Source organism: Amia ocellicauda, chromosome 3 (assembly GCF_036373705.1).
Source record: "Amia ocellicauda isolate fAmiCal2 chromosome 3, fAmiCal2.hap1, whole genome shotgun sequence".
NCBI lineage: Eukaryota > Metazoa > Chordata > Actinopteri > Amiiformes > Amiidae > Amia > Amia ocellicauda.
Window position 1 is genome coordinate 46797186 of NC_089852.1, and position 15785 is coordinate 46812970.

Genomic DNA, 15785 nt, shown 5'->3' on the forward strand with positions numbered 1-15785 from the left:
TAGGCCACTATAGCATACAGGTGATCTAATATGTACCCGCAATTTGTGGGTTTCCGCCTTAGGCGGTGATGTGGAGTTGGAATTCACCATTTGTGATAAAGGAAGGATGCTTGATTTGTGGGATATATCGTGTCAGGATTTGACATATCTTGTCAGTAAATGGTCCTTGTAACATGTTGAAGAAATCATGTTGCATGGTCTGTCTCAAGGATAGGCCTACTTTTAAATGGTCAAGGTGCTCTCGGTGAAGTTCAAGTGCACAAGCACTGGAAAGGGTATGTAAATTGAACAAGGGGTTGAACAGATATATATTTTAACTGTGGTCTAGGCATATGGAGGGAGGGAGAGACAAAGAGAACCCAGCGCCAGACAACTTTTAAAATGGATTGTCAATACAGTATATTATTACATGTAACACCTCGTATCAGGTATTTCAGATACACGGAGGCGTGTCTAACAATATTGGCATGCGAGTCGGCCAATGGGAACCGGGCATTTTCTCTTCCCTCCAATCCACCACATCTGATTGGTCGCTAGGGGTGGCGCTGATGCCTCAGGGCACACTGCTGGGAAAAAGAAAAGAGCCGCTTGTCACAGAGCGAGTGGAGGAGGTGTCTTTATGTTTCCACCAAGAGTGAAAAGGACCCGATTATAACGGCTTTGGGACGAAGTGTTTGCAGAAGAGATGGAGCAATAAGACGCAGAGCAACATACATACGGTAATAAACACACAGATACCTTGTGTAACATTGTATTTGCCAAGAGTGTGTCTTATGTGGCGAGCGGCGAGTGGAGTGTGTGCCATCATTCCGCCAATGCATAGTGATCAAATATTTATACCATTTTCAATTAAATGTGTGTTGTTTGTGCTTCTCACAATGTCAGATACTATCGAGAGAAACCGAGTCACTGATGATCGTTGCTTTTCGTTTGCAAGAAGGCACTCATGCTGCCTCGGTTATCAGTGATGCCAGTGTACATGTATATATTGTGTGAATACAGTACCCCCCGCTTTGCCCGGGTCTCTAGTTTGTGCAGTGTTGTACCAGCTCCACCAGTCAGTGTGGTGAGGGTGCCAGGAGGTCCTTACCAACCGGCAGACCATGTGCTACACATGTAATATGTTACATGCCTGGCTTTGGACAAGTGCGTGTATGCAATGAGGGATTTTTAAACATAAAGTCAGTCTAGCGCCCATGAAACATGTTCTCTCTTGTTCACTTGTCTAGTAGTGCCCTGTTAGGAGCACCTGTTCACATGATTGTAAATGGAGATCTGGGGAAGCCATGAAGGGGAATTAGAATATGAATCCTGGAAGCTATCATATATATTTGGAAATGATATCCTCCTATTATATCCTCATACTATCCTATATCCTGAATGTATTAACAGGCTAGTGTTGCTTGAACTATTTGTGTTTCTGCGCTGGAGGGTACAGGAGACTGCAGTTTGGAGTTAGGAGTCATAGTTTGCTCTACACCTACTCACTCATTGTTACTGTGAATGTCTCTGACACAATCTAAGTTTCCCCAGCAAGTCCTAAAACAGCCTTTAACGAAGCCGTGTTGATATTGCCATTACACCTTTCTGTCCTATACATGCCTGTAGAATTACTCTTGAAATCGGACAACTCTAAACCTGGTTGCAAGCTATCAGAAATCATGTGTAATCATGTATTTTTCTATTTTCTTTTCGTAGTGGCGCCATTGCAAGGAATAAATTAAGAGAATTACTGGGAAATAAGACATTCTAAATCATTGTTATAAGAAACCCAAAACAAAGAACAAAAACAACAAACCAAATAATTAAAATAAAAAAACTCAATTCCCAAATACACAATTAGTTTGTTACTGCTTGATTCAGGGAGGTATTTGCAATCTGCCATTGTTAACAGTCTTTTTAAAAACATTGCAAAATGATTATAGAAACTGAAAAACATGGACTGAAAATTCATAGTAATTCATTAGAACAGGCATGGGTTCCCCTTGCACATAAATGTGTAAAGGTGATAAACTCTCCCAGCTTGCTACACATGATGCCAGATGTTGTATTATACAGAGTGCCCTTTCTGACCTAGTTGTCAGATTTTCCTGCATGTCTAATTTACAAATCAGCAATTTATGAGGCTAGGGAGTAAATATTTTATGACATGAGCAGCTTCTGTGGTATGTGGCATCCTTGTTTCCTAGATGTGCATTACTTAGCCTAGATTACCATCCCGTGCCTCACGAAGGGTTCATGGATATACTGTTTTAATCATGTATCATGTTGTAAATATATAAGTGCTGGGATTTCCCATCATGTCTTTTTTAAATGTTTTTTTTTTATGTTTTTGAGTGTGTTATCAATGAGACTTGGAAGACCAACCCAAAAGTTCTATAAATGCTTTGACTTTGCATTGTATTTGCACCTGTTTTCTAATTGTAAGTAGTATCTTAATATCATGCTTTGCTTCCACTCTGCATACACTGTGTTTAATGTAGCCACATGCTTTTCAATGAACAAATCGATATTTTCTATTTTGTTCTATATAATCCCAAATGTGTTGTACAATATTCTACTAGCAGAAAGATTTAGTTTTCTTTCTCTGTTAAAATGACCATAGTACCCATTTCTGTTTCTATGGCAATGCATGCTAATACAGAAGAAATGCAATATGACATTCATATGACTATAACCCCTCCTTTCAAAATGTTATCATAGGCTGGGAGTGCTTACCAGGATACAGCTCTGCAGTGTATTAGCCAGCAGTTAACCAGTGGTATATTTTAACATTGTTTTCTTTATTCTACCAAAGTAAGGTTTTGTATTATGCCCAAGGATGGATTTGTATGGAAGTGTAAATTAGGCAGTAATCCAGAACAGGAAAAATATGGATTTTGTTTAATAACTTTCAGTATTTACTTGAAGTATACATCAAATTAAAGTAAATATTATTTCATTTCCTTTTGATCAATTAAGTTAAACCTTTAGACATATTTAGGCCTATATACCTATGTGGGAGACTCTACTTTATATATATATATATATATATATATATATATATATATATATATTAAATATAGAGCCTATAATGAATAATATACTGCCTTGATTATGTCTGTATTTTGCCTCCACCAGTACCATGATACTGAGAGGCAAGTGGTGACATTTGACCAGTGATTAAATACCAAGCATTGCCGAAAAGTTCCGTATTTAGCCTTTATGTCATGTGTAGCGTTACATTGTTACTTGAAACCCCTCACACAAACGACAGCATACATCCTTTATTACACAGTTGAAGTGAAGGTGTCTATTACTGCCTATATTCCTGTCCTTTTGAAAACCTTCATATAAAGGCGGTGAACTGTTATAAAAAGTTATAAAAGAGCATGTTCACACAGCAGTAACTTAATAGGCCTATTGTGTGGATTACCGGTTGATTGGGGCGACACTGTTTGTCTATTAACCACATTTGGGGCTGTTTTATAGACTGACGTTGGCCTTGCTATCGAGCCGGAGTGAGAAACAGGTGCAGGGCTCGGGATTGTTAGGCACTGAAATGTCTCATTAACAACCACTCCCTGTGGCCCGGGTTGTCACAGGAACCAGACCTTAACCAATTTAATAAAGTCTCGCTCTGCTGGCCCTGACAGGGGTGATTCATATTGTCTTAGCCACAGGAGATGTGTCACATTTCATTACCGTTCTTATGAACTTGTTTTTATTTGTTTGATTTATCGGAACAAACTTTGCTGTTCATGTAGCGTTGTTCTATTTTAACACAGAAATTCTGCTACAGAAGTCGCATCTGTCACTTTCATTCGGAAGAACTAGTTCAGCACACGTCATGGTTAATAAATAATTTTTTTTCAGTTTTTTTCCCACTCAAATGGAGGGTGTTATAGCTCAAAGAACAGTATTGAACCTTGGCGTCTCACATCTCCCTAATTGGAGGAGTTCATTTCAAAGTGCATTTAGGCGTCGTATACATATGAACACATCCTGCCTATTTTCTGGAGAGTGAATGGGAGACGCCCCTCTGAAATGGTTCAGATGTGTCCTGGGGAAGGTCAGATCGTGTTGTATGGAGCAGATGGCTCAGTGAGGAAGTGAAGTTTCCATATGGTGGCTGTGCTCCTAGAGCTTGGCTCACCAGTAACGGCAGTCTGTGCAAAGTGAAAGGCCATCTTTACTGAACCATGAAATACTGTATGGGGTTTATTCTTTGCAGTGAAAAACTTCAACAGAACACAACAAACAGTGTTGTCCCAATTACCTTTGATGACAGCCTTTTATGTTATCGTTTATTCATTTGGCAGACACTTTGATCACATTTCTAAATGAAGTTATTTTTGTCACTGAGACTACCTACCTAACCATACAGTAGAAGGGATCAGACAGAATAGGGCTTTAATTTGGTGTTTGGAGGGATGTTTGCATTAAGATAATAAAATAACTCCAGTTGAATTAAGACCCATAATTTCAAGTATACATATTGTCTACATTGATCAGTCAGGCAGTCATACATTCTCCACCTGTTATCCAATTAAAATACTTTGTGTGTGTGTGTCCATAATACTCACAGTTTGACCAGTATTTAAATCTTATTGTATTTGTTCTTCATCATCTCAACAGAGGCTGCATTTCCCCCAGTTATATTGATTATTCAAATAAAGAGCCTCTTCCTGTGGTGTAGTGACTTTTCAGGAAGAGTTGAGCAGAACGTTGAGAAGTAACTGTACAACAACTATTCTTGGATTACAGATTAATCATTGTCTTGTATGTGTTTGCATAGCTGCCAAATGTATTATACAATATTACAAAATGATTAGTATGGCATTGCTTAAGCAGTAACTGCAGATTCTGTGAAACAAAAATAACAAAACGTTTGAAGGGAAATAATGATTTGTAAATTAGATTAAACTACACATTCTGGCTGTAAAATAAAAACCTAAATACACATGATTTTTGAAGATTAAAAAAAATAGGGAGACTCATATAAGTTATTTAATGTGAACATGTGACTACTGTACCTATATCTATGTCTAGATCTTGTGTTTTGTTGGAAGGATAAGAAGATTTCATCTGGCCCTATTTTATGAATTATAAAGGAAAAATATGTGTTTTTACAAAAGACTAGTTTTAAATCAAAAGAAGCTGAGTAATAACTGTTGACCTCAGTGACACACAATGTCTGGATTTAGTTTTTCACATGGTTTGCTAGCTTCTTACCATATGTTATTATACAAAAGTGCATACTTCTAAAGCTACTACCTATTGTTAAAAACATCAAGCTGGTAAGTGTGAAACCCACAAAGGCATTTACAACTGATTCAAATTGAGTTCTAGTTTAGACATTTCTTTAAACAGGCCAGTCAGACCCCATTAACTTGTTGAAAAAGCAATTGCTGTAATCCAATAGCCATTCCTTAATATACTCCTTAAAATATGCTCCAGTGCATCTTTTTTCATGCATGCAGTACATGTCTTCACAAAGTTATAGTTCTGATATCCGACTTGTTTATATGCCATTGTACTTTTAAAATTCCCCTTTGGTGACATTTAATGCTTTAAATATGCATGAAGGCTTCATAGAATTAGCTTTAAATGAGCTTGCCTAATATTAGAAGTGTATAAATTATTCAACAGTCCTGGCTCTGCCCCTGCTAACCAACAGACTGGTCTTCTCCATGGCAACAGATTACTGAATTGTTTCTCTGCCACAAAGTGTTTGGTTCCTGTTTCCTTTTGTTGGTTAAATTGTCAAGTACGCGGGAACCTGTATGACCCTTGGCAGCTTCACAGTGATTGTTCTCCAGGCCTGTCCTCATTTGAAGACCTTTCCAATCACAAATACAGATCAGTATGATACATCCCAAGGGCTGATCAGTGAGATTAAAGCCCTTCTGAATTTTTCATAAATGGATGTCTTTTTTGGCACATGCAAAAAGGCGATACTGAATCATTTCATTTACGACAATGAGATTTCCCCTCCCCCAAACATGTATGAACTTTACTCCCTAAAATAAATTACTTATTGTTTGTTATTATTATGATATTAATATTATTATTTTCACCATCATCATCATCGTCATCATCGTAATAATTGTTGTAAGCCAAATTATGTTCATATAAAGTACCAGATTGAAAGATTTCTTTAACAGACAGGATCAGTATTGATCTTATCATCAAGTAAATTTTTAATTAGTCTTTATCAGCAAGCGTCCTTGACAGCATGGGCTATATCCACTGCAGGTCTCAGGTTTCAGTCTCGTCTCTGTGTGACTGAGAACTTCAAGATGAATGTTAATTGTCTTCACCTGTAACACTGAAGTAGCATTGGACTTGACTATGTACTCTACATTTTATTTTAGTGGGGGGGTAGTACAGGTTTGTGAGCATTGAAAAACTGCCTAACCGTACTGTTACTGTTCCTATTTTACACCCATTTCCTTTTTTGTTAATATTAATAACTGTGACATTGTTTTGCCCAGAGAATGCATTTTCTTCCCCCTCCATGAGAATCTGCACGTTTGCAACATTAGAGGGCACTAGTGTTTCACAGTTGTTCCAGCGAATGGCTTAGCCTGGCAATAGACGCTCATCCTGTGCTAATCCGAGGCAGTTAAAAGGGGTTACTGTACACAGGAGCCTGCCAGAGAACTTTGAAGGAGATGGAACAGTGTGATTTGTCTCAATGACACACATTATTAACAAGCTGACATGATGCACGTCCTCGGAAATGAGAATCTTCATTTTTAAATAATAATTATATTAAATGAGCTTCATTGCATTTGAACTTCCAGTAAAATGTTCACTGCAACTGTAAAGAGCACCGAACTTCTACCATGTTTCAGCCTATCCTGAATAGATAACTTGACCAAAGCACTGTGTCTGGTGAAGAATATTTTTCTTCTTAACTCCTATACCATAAAGTAAAGTACAACAGTCATCTTTGGGGGGGGCGATAATCAATTAATTAGATGTAATCAAAACTATGAAATTGCTGATAGAGTGAATCAAGCTGACCCTCCTCAGATTTGTTCACCATGTGACAACTTTGAGCTTTATTTTCACAACACCTGATTTGTTACTAATATTTAACATTACTACAAACCCCTCCCAAAACAAAATGAAACAAGAAGGAAATATTTATTTCATGACACTGACCTTGGGATGCTGTTTATAGTTTTGTTGTTTAGTAGTTACTGTCATGACTTGCATTACTGGCAGAGAGTCGTGCTGTGTTGTCATTATTGATAAAGTAATTCTGTTGATTTTCTTTTCCTTTTTTTTACCATTCAATAACCAATCCAAAAATGTGGAAAATAAATGTCCAGATTGGATTATTTTCTGATGGGGAATAATTTGAATACACACCAGGAGGTCTAAATATAAATGTAAAAAAAAATACATTGATGCTAAAAACAGGGCAAGCTGATTGCTGAATACAGTACTTGAAATGGCAGCATATTTCTCACATTTTTCCAGTCCCAATGTACTGAACTAATTAATGATCATGCCCTGTGTAAATATTTGTGCAGTATTTGCCTTTCATTGCTTTAACTGCTTAGTCTCTACAGGATGCCATTCTGGCAGCAGACAGGCTATTTTGGCTTCCTGCTTATTAGAATGCACAAACACCGAGGGAAGGAAAAAGCAAAGCTGGGAACGAGATCTCCTGGAGATATCTCCTATTTTATATGATGGCTAACTCTGAAAAGACAAACCTGAAATCAAAGTCACGGTTAAAAACACAACAAAATAATAATATTAAAAGTAATTTTAAAATGATGTGCCATTCCAGCAAAGGCTGTTTTATTAACAAAACTTCTTATGTATTTCGGTTCAGTCTAATTCAGCTGCTTTCTAATATATCCCATTTACCATATCCCCAACTGTATTCGTCGGAAGTACAGTTCCATGCAGAAATGAACATGTTGCGGTATCTTTAAGACTCTTAAGATAATCTGCTGATTATTGTGGCTATTTACTGTACTTAAGATGGCATATTTCTATCCCCAGAAGGCAATCAAGACAGCCCTTTTCCAATCCCTATAAAGTGCATTGTTACATATATTTTTTATGTCTTTCTCTCTTTTTTGAATTTTTTGTGTTCAGTTTTAAAATAATTTCTTGGTGTTTTTTTCTTTGTCTGAAGTGAAATTGCACAGAAGCAGGTTTCTGTGTCTTGAAATATGTGTGGGCACAACGTTTTTTTTTTTACACCGTAGTCGTATGGTAGCAACAGCTCCATCTTTTCAACCTTGGAGAAACAACCGCTGAACAAATAATGTGTTGTGGATGAAAAGAAAAATGATGACAGAGTGTTAAAAAAAAAATGATGACTGAAGTAAATTGCATGTTAGTTGGCCAACCAAAATCAAACAAACAAAGCAGAACAAACACAGCAAGGTTAGGAGAAGAACTAGATTTGCGAGTGCCGAAGGTGTTTACATAGCAAAGCGATCTTTTCTCTCATGTCCAGGCTTTGACCCAGTTTCTGACCCAGTTTTAAGCAGAGATACCGTGCAGCATTGAGCAATGTAGTGAGTCTCTGCTCTCCTGACCTCCTGGCAGTGCTGATAGGTGTTAACAGGTGCCACGCCATGTGTGAAAACACCTTCTTCCACTGTTACAAAGGGTGATTGTGGGAAGGAGAGCCCTTTTTCAAGCTCATCTTGGTACACTAACACAGTTTTCCCTTGCCTGGACTGTGTATTTGCTTTGCCACTGTTTTCAGTATGATATATTCTTACATTCCAAATGTTACATGCTATATATTTTGGCTTTTCATACTTTTCTGCACTTGACCATTCTTTTACCACAGTTAACTTTTCTCAAAGAGCTTCTAGAGAATAAAGATTTAAATTGGTTTCAAAACAGGTGGAAGACACTTTAAATTATGGACAGAAAACTGATTGCAAGTCACATTTACATTTTGCAGGTGGAGTCAGCATACTAATGATAAAAAACGAATGCTCTGCATGACCTAATGTGTGGCCAATTTCGAACAATGTCAGTATACACAAATATGCACCTCCATACACACGCACACAAACCACACATAAACCCTCAACATTTTTGCTGTTTACCAAGTATCACAACAGGTCCCAATCAGCCCAGTCTGTGCACCTTATCCACAGGAATAACCATTGTTAATGAAAGGACAGTCCATAAACTTGTTCTTAGCATTAAATTTTGCAGAAAATTATAGACAGTCTGTAATGTACAAGGAACACTGGTCATTTTGTATTTAAATTAAAGAAACATAAAAAATGGACAGACATCAGTTAATAATTCTGTTTCATTGTAATTTCCTCATTGATTTTTCTTTTAAAGATTTTTCATATCGCTTAAATTGCTTTGCCAAAACTCAGAAAATTACAGTCTGGGCGTCATTAGGCTGGTAGATGTTGTTTTTTCAATGGGGAATGTAGTTGCATTTTGTTTTATGGTTAACTAGTTACAGAGCCGTTTAGTGACCAGTTTCAATTGCAGATGTACCTGTAACATTATCCAGCATACAGTACTATACTTTGTTTCACACTGTCACAAGTCAACACTTTATTCCAGAAGGATCCATAACGTTTTTATTTATTTAACTGAGTTCTGCCGGTAATCTGGTTAAGTGTACGGTTTAGTGCTCTTAGCGGATTACCCAGAGTAAAGCTATGAAAATAAAAAAGAACAATCGAAATGCAGTTTGTGCTCAGTGGCCGGGTTTAACCTGTTTTTCTAAATCCAAACAAACTCTCATCTACTTTTCAAAATGACACAGAAATGAAACCAAACATCCTTAAGTTTCTCTTTCTCATGTCTATATGTGTCTGGGTTATTTGTCTTCATCTGAATGTCCGTTGGGTTCTTAAAAAATAGGTTGAAATTCCTCCTGGTAGAGATGGAGACAATGTTGGATGTATAGGTTTGACCTAATTTTAGAATCGGACCTGCAAATCCAGGTGTTAGTTAATAGGTGCTTCTGTCTGCTGAGAGTAATGGAAAGCACACAGAGTAGCAATGGTCTTGACACTCCACCATGTGTTAGGCCAGGGTTGTTTACCATTACATTTAAGACGAACCGAGGTGGGTAGGTTAGCTTAAGGTTAAGTCTGCTGGTCGTGCCCTGCAGTGGATGGTGATTTGTGATGGGCTGGGCTGTGGAATTAAGCTGTGTGTCGTAGGCAAACGGGGTGTTTTAACCTAGTTTTTCATTTATTGTTTTAAGGGAGATTATTGAGAGTAGCCAAATGTGTCTAGCATTAAATGTCAAAAGGAAAATAAATGTTGAAATGCGCCAGCTCTGAGTGTCACGGCGCTCTAGTCGTCAATGGTGCAGAACGACTGCTTGGCAGATTGTGTCAATTCAGCGGCCCAGAGCCTTAATATGAAACCACCCAATTTGTCTTAAGTGCCAGAACTTTTCAGTCAGACCTCCATCAAATGTTCCAAGAGTCTTTCAAGATTAGTTTGACGTATATGGATGTATCAGGGCTCTATTAGCTTCAGCAGATAGCAAATAATTAAGGGACAATGGGATAAGAAAAAACTGATATACTCTCTTGACTCTTTTTTGTTGTTACATTTCTCATTGATTCTATCATTGTCAAAAGTGTAGTGTGAGGCTCTGAGATCCCACAACGCATTATTCACAGAACTCCTGGTTTCAGAGGAGACTTGACAGGTTTTTAATACACATTGCTATTTTACAGCCATAATTCACTATCAGATATCTCATTGTTCAAGTGGGAGGTTTCCAACCAGTATTTAACACAGGAGACAGATGGCAGAATAAGAGAAATTAGACTGTAAATATTAGGGGGTTTGACAGGGTTTGAAGGAGGCTTTTTTTGAAGTGAAGGTACAGAAAATGTGCCCAAACAGCAATGTGAAAATTAGACTTTGCCGTGGTTCAGTTATTTTCATTTTCTTTAAGGAGTATTTACATGTGCTGCACTAAGATAAGCTCAAGTACAGATTTGTAAATCTTTTAGGCGATGAGGGTGACCTGACTGAAGGGCCTGTCTGTAGAGATTTATATCTCAGGGGCTCATTACATTTTAATCATAATTTCCTGTTTGCTGGATCCAAACTAATGCAACAAAATGTCATTTTGTCAGGGTGTAGCCGGCCTTTCACCAACTTCAAATTGCCCAATTTCACATACTTCACTGTTTTCGAGTACACTAAACTTTAGCTGCCCAAGTCTCTACAGGCAAGAAAGAATGGAGAAATTGTTTCTAAAAAAAGCCTCCAAAATGTGGTCACTGAAAAAGAAAACGCCTTCTGTTCATCAGATGTTTGGATTATTTATGAAGCGAAGTCCTGGAAAAAATCTTACATTTACCATACATAGCTTATTTATTTAGAATTTGTTTATCTTATAAAAGGTACGTTAGTGACCTCAGCAATTTATGAATCAATACATTAATAAATTACATTAAAAAAAATAATATATATATGAGCCCTTTGTGGAAATTGAATCATTTGCTTATGTTTCAAGTGTTAGTGTCTAATATTTGTTTTTTCTCTCTCTTAATTTGACTTTTGTTTTAAGTAACACTAAGACAGAAATGAATGGAGGTACTATTAGGGCCATGTACAAGCCTAGCTCATGGAAAGTTATGGAAATTGATATTGTGCAGTTTTAGGCATTAACACATCTTAACATATGTGTGTACTCTTTACATGATATATCTGCCATTGTGTTTTATATTATATTTTTGTTGATGGTGGGGGAAACAAAACCCAAAGAAATAAAATATACAAATATACAACAGTGGCAGCAGCTAGGGGGCATTCAGACGTCTGAAGTCTTGACAACCCTGACAAAATGCACAGAATCAGAGTGTAAATACATTACAGCCCAGTATTCATCGGTGACAAAAGTCAGTCTCCTGAAAGCTGAAGTTCAGGAAGAATCAGGCAGAATGGTACTAAGGAAGGGGAAGATTCAGTGAATGAGCAGCGATTGTTCTCCATAACTTGTTGCACAAAAACACAATGTTGGATTGCCTTCCCTCAGCAGACACCAGCGTGCCTGCCTTGTGTACAAACTTCTCAGCAAACTGCGGCGTTTGTCTTTCCCTGGCTTCCTCCTCTTTTCTCTGCTGCCTGCTGAAAGGAGGAGGGGCAGCCGAGTGAGTAACCCTACACCTGCCCGATTCACGCATGTTACTGTAACTTGCTAAACTGCCCTGACAAGTGCTGGGGTTAAAACATACACACAGGAGCAAACTCCGTCTGTTCTCCCCGCATCTGTCAGCTGGGCAACGCCACTGGACGAGGCAGAGACCAAAATCTAACGACAGGAAACGCTAGAACAAGTCTCTCTCAATGCCACACACACAAGACAGCTTGAAGTTGTAATGTTCTTTACCATTTCAACATGTCCTTCGATGAGACCCGTTTAAAAATTGCTGAAGCTGAGGGAGATAATGGACAGCAGGCTGGTGTCGTCTTGGTTCGGGTGTCCAGTCTACCTGTGGACTTACTTGCAGGGAATTATTTCAAAGGGAGAGTTAGAAGACCACGTACTAAGAATAGGCCTTCCATTCTTGAAGGTAGGATATGTGTTTTTTGGGGGGTTGATACAGTGTGGCAGGAGATAAGTGCTAGGTGCTCATCTATATGAAGTGAAACATTCTGATCTTAATGTCAAATTCAGCACTCAAGATTAGCCATTATCATTGCACTGGTTGTTTTATGAATTTATTTAGATTTTCTTACTCATTTATTCTGTTTATCGAATTTAAGACACCAATTGTGTTTGTTTCCCTCCAAGCTACTGTTCTAATTGCTGTCACTGAAGTGCTGTAACATCCGGTTACACTTGTTGAACTTAAATCGCTGCTTTGTCATTCCTGACATACAATTCTTAGTACTTTTTCCCCCCTACAAGTTCCTTACTGTAGTGCTAAACACTATTGAAGTTAATATAAAACTACCCTCCAAATCAATAATACAGTAATCCTAAAATAGCCAGAGGTGTGGCAGTGGGTATTTTGTTAAGTGTGCCAAAGAGTCAAGTTGTTTCTAGTTCCAACTAGATTTTAAATATTACACTTCGGTAAAGGATTACAGCAACAGGCAAACATACAAACTTTTAAAGCACGGATGAAGTCTTATGGTGACCACTATGGCTTTCCTTTGTTGCTCCAGAATAGAGATGTTCTGTTGCCTTTTTTCCTCTCTTTTGACTTGTGTTTAGCTACACAGCAATTTATAAAATATTTGCTGGCTCAGCCTTATTTTTGCCAAGGCCAGGTGCAGGGTATCAGATGGTACCACAGTCAACAGGATTAAAGGGCTTTCATCTGAGCATCCATGACTTCAAGATTTCAAACGTTGCTTGTTATTCATATTTATGTCTGAGCGCTTTGTCGTAAAGATAACTCTGAGAGGGCTGGGAACGCCACCCTGATATTCTGCAGGGAGGAAAACCATCGCAATAGGATTCTGGGGACATGCTTCAAATTCCTTCTCTTCATCAGAGCTTGATAATGTTTTTAATAACCAGTTAATTTAACTGTTTAATTCTTCCACTGACTCTCCTGTCTATTGTTTTATGTTTTCTAAGAATGGAAATCCTTTAAAGCAGTCCCTGTGTATCAAATTTTACATTGCTTGATAAACCTGAACAAACCGGCCTTTCTCTGTTGAAGCAAAATTGTATAATTGCTTTTTTCGGAGCTGTGACCACAAAATGGGTTGAAGATTAAGCAATCTGTTCATCTGTAGAAATAAATGAAGGACTTGATGAGGCAGTATGAAATAACTTCACCCCACCATGGCCTGAAATTTTAAGACAGTTGTGATCTTCCCGAGATGCAGTGCAAGAATTGTAAATGATTGCCATGTTTGCTTCTTTAATAATATTTTCAATGTGTATTATTGTGGAAAGCAGAATGAAAAGAGGCACACTATACAGACACACACATAGGCCTATATCATTTATATGGTTCTACACTTCGTTCCTGTGTTCCTGTCTGGTTCAGTAATGGTCACTCATTACTTTTCAGTCTAACTTCAGAAAAATATTGGACCTTACCCCAAGTGGTATAGGTAGCCTAAACCACAGCCTGCTCAAACCTATACCCTCTCCAATAAAAAAATCTGGGTAATGCATCATCACTGAACTTCGACTTCCTTGTCAGTGTATTGCGAGGGATGAAGACGGGGGTACAAGCAGTTTCTTGAGAAGCATTATCAAATTGTGAGAGCTGACAGTTTCCATGTCTCCATGCTGTTTGGTAACTGAAGCTCCCTCTGCAGACTCATTTGCAATTTGTTGTGTTCTTTCAGCCAGCATTTAACAGCTGGCATCCACCGTTCTTTAGCAGAATGTTTGGAATTCTGGAAGACTCTTGTAAAGATTATTCATGCACAACTGGCATTGCAGGAAAAGCTTTTCAAGTAGCAGCACAGACAGGAGTTTATTTTGGACTGCTCCGTTTGGCCACAGCAACCTTTCCACGATGAACTACAGTATATCAGTGAACCTGTGGAAAATTAAATTACTAAGGAACAAACTAACTGAATAAATAAACTGAATAATGTAGCTATATGCCACAGAATGTTACATTACATTGCTGCATTACATTTTCAAAACCTTGAAAAATATCTGTTTTCTTCATAAAAGTTACAAACGAAGCACAATGTTGCACCAGGCGCTATGAGAATGTGGTGTTCTGGCACCAAGCTGGATGGAAATGCTTTCGGTTATTTAATTTCTAATAAATACAAGGGCCTCATTTGCAAAGCTTTTGTAGCGGCGGACTGCTGAAGGGGGTTTGCCGCAGCTGCACTTGAAACAGATGCAGAGTTTCACACCAAACTGATAATAAGCCAAGACAGCTGTGATATTTCTGAACTTACATTTTCTTGCGACATTTAATATGAGTCTGCAGGAGAGTCAGGCCAAAGGACAGAACAATTTACCAAGCAGTCAGTCCTTCTGAATCGCTGACTCGAATTGCACTGTTTGAACACAATGCCTTGTTTTTCAAAATGTTCACTTGCCATGTAAAATTATTATTATTCTGAAAGTCATATTTTTGACCGTAAGTTACCTGGGATAAATAAATAAAACATAAAAATGTAATGTTAGTTGTATTGTATATATATGTGTGTGTGTGAAATTATTATGATTTCATAATTGCAGTGACCTGTTGTGGTCTTTGCTATTAAAGTGATGAATGATATACAAGATTATGTGTAATTTTTCTCAGCTGTCAAATCTTGTGTTCCCTTCAGTAGATTTACAGAAGAGCAGGGTGATTTTGTAGAGCTCTCTTTAGCGTGGATATTGTGTGGATTGTCTGATTGTATTTTATTGAAAATCTGACATTTATATATATGTAGCCGATGCGGGTCGGAGCTCCCCGCCCGGGATTCGACCGCGCACCACCGGCGCCCCTCCGAGCACTCCGCACCGCAGCGGCTCCAGCGCAGTACAGTGCTAAGCCCTCTACGCTAAAAGGCCGGGCCTCCTACCACAGGAGGCTTAACACTGTACTACTTTTACAGAGGGGTTACACCACTTTGTAACGGGCTCGTTATGTACATATATATACAGTATAATTATACAGGCTATATAATTGTAAAACTCTGCTTTCAAGTATTTCAGACCTTTCAAAATATCTTCTGGTCTACCTTGAGGCCCTCTCAGCGTGTAGTCACAGTTATGCTGCCGCAGTCACCCCCCACTTCAGATTTATTTCGCTTAATGGTCTGCTTGAAGCGCTCTGATATTATTCAACCAGGGAATTACATAATCATCTGTTCTGGATACTAGAAAGATG

General features: G+C 38.2%; 1 protein-coding gene across 7 annotated transcripts in view; it reads left to right on the top strand.

Annotated features, from left to right (window-relative positions):
- The first annotated feature begins 645 nt into the window (after positions 1-645).
- The window catches only part of fryb (furry homolog b (Drosophila)), a 96605-nt gene continuing 81465 nt past the window's right edge, over positions 646-15785 (top strand). For 4 of the 7 annotated variants that reach the window (XM_066699723.1, XM_066699726.1, XM_066699724.1 and 1 more), the window contains exon 1: positions 12195-12545. In XM_066699723.1, the coding sequence (XP_066555820.1) occupies positions 12371-12545 (175 nt within the window). In that variant the 5' untranslated portion in view covers positions 12195-12370. Of the gene's footprint in view, positions 720-12188; positions 12546-15785 lie in introns of those variants that run through there. The other 3 variants (XM_066699731.1, XM_066699732.1, XM_066699734.1) reach the window with 3 other exon arrangements.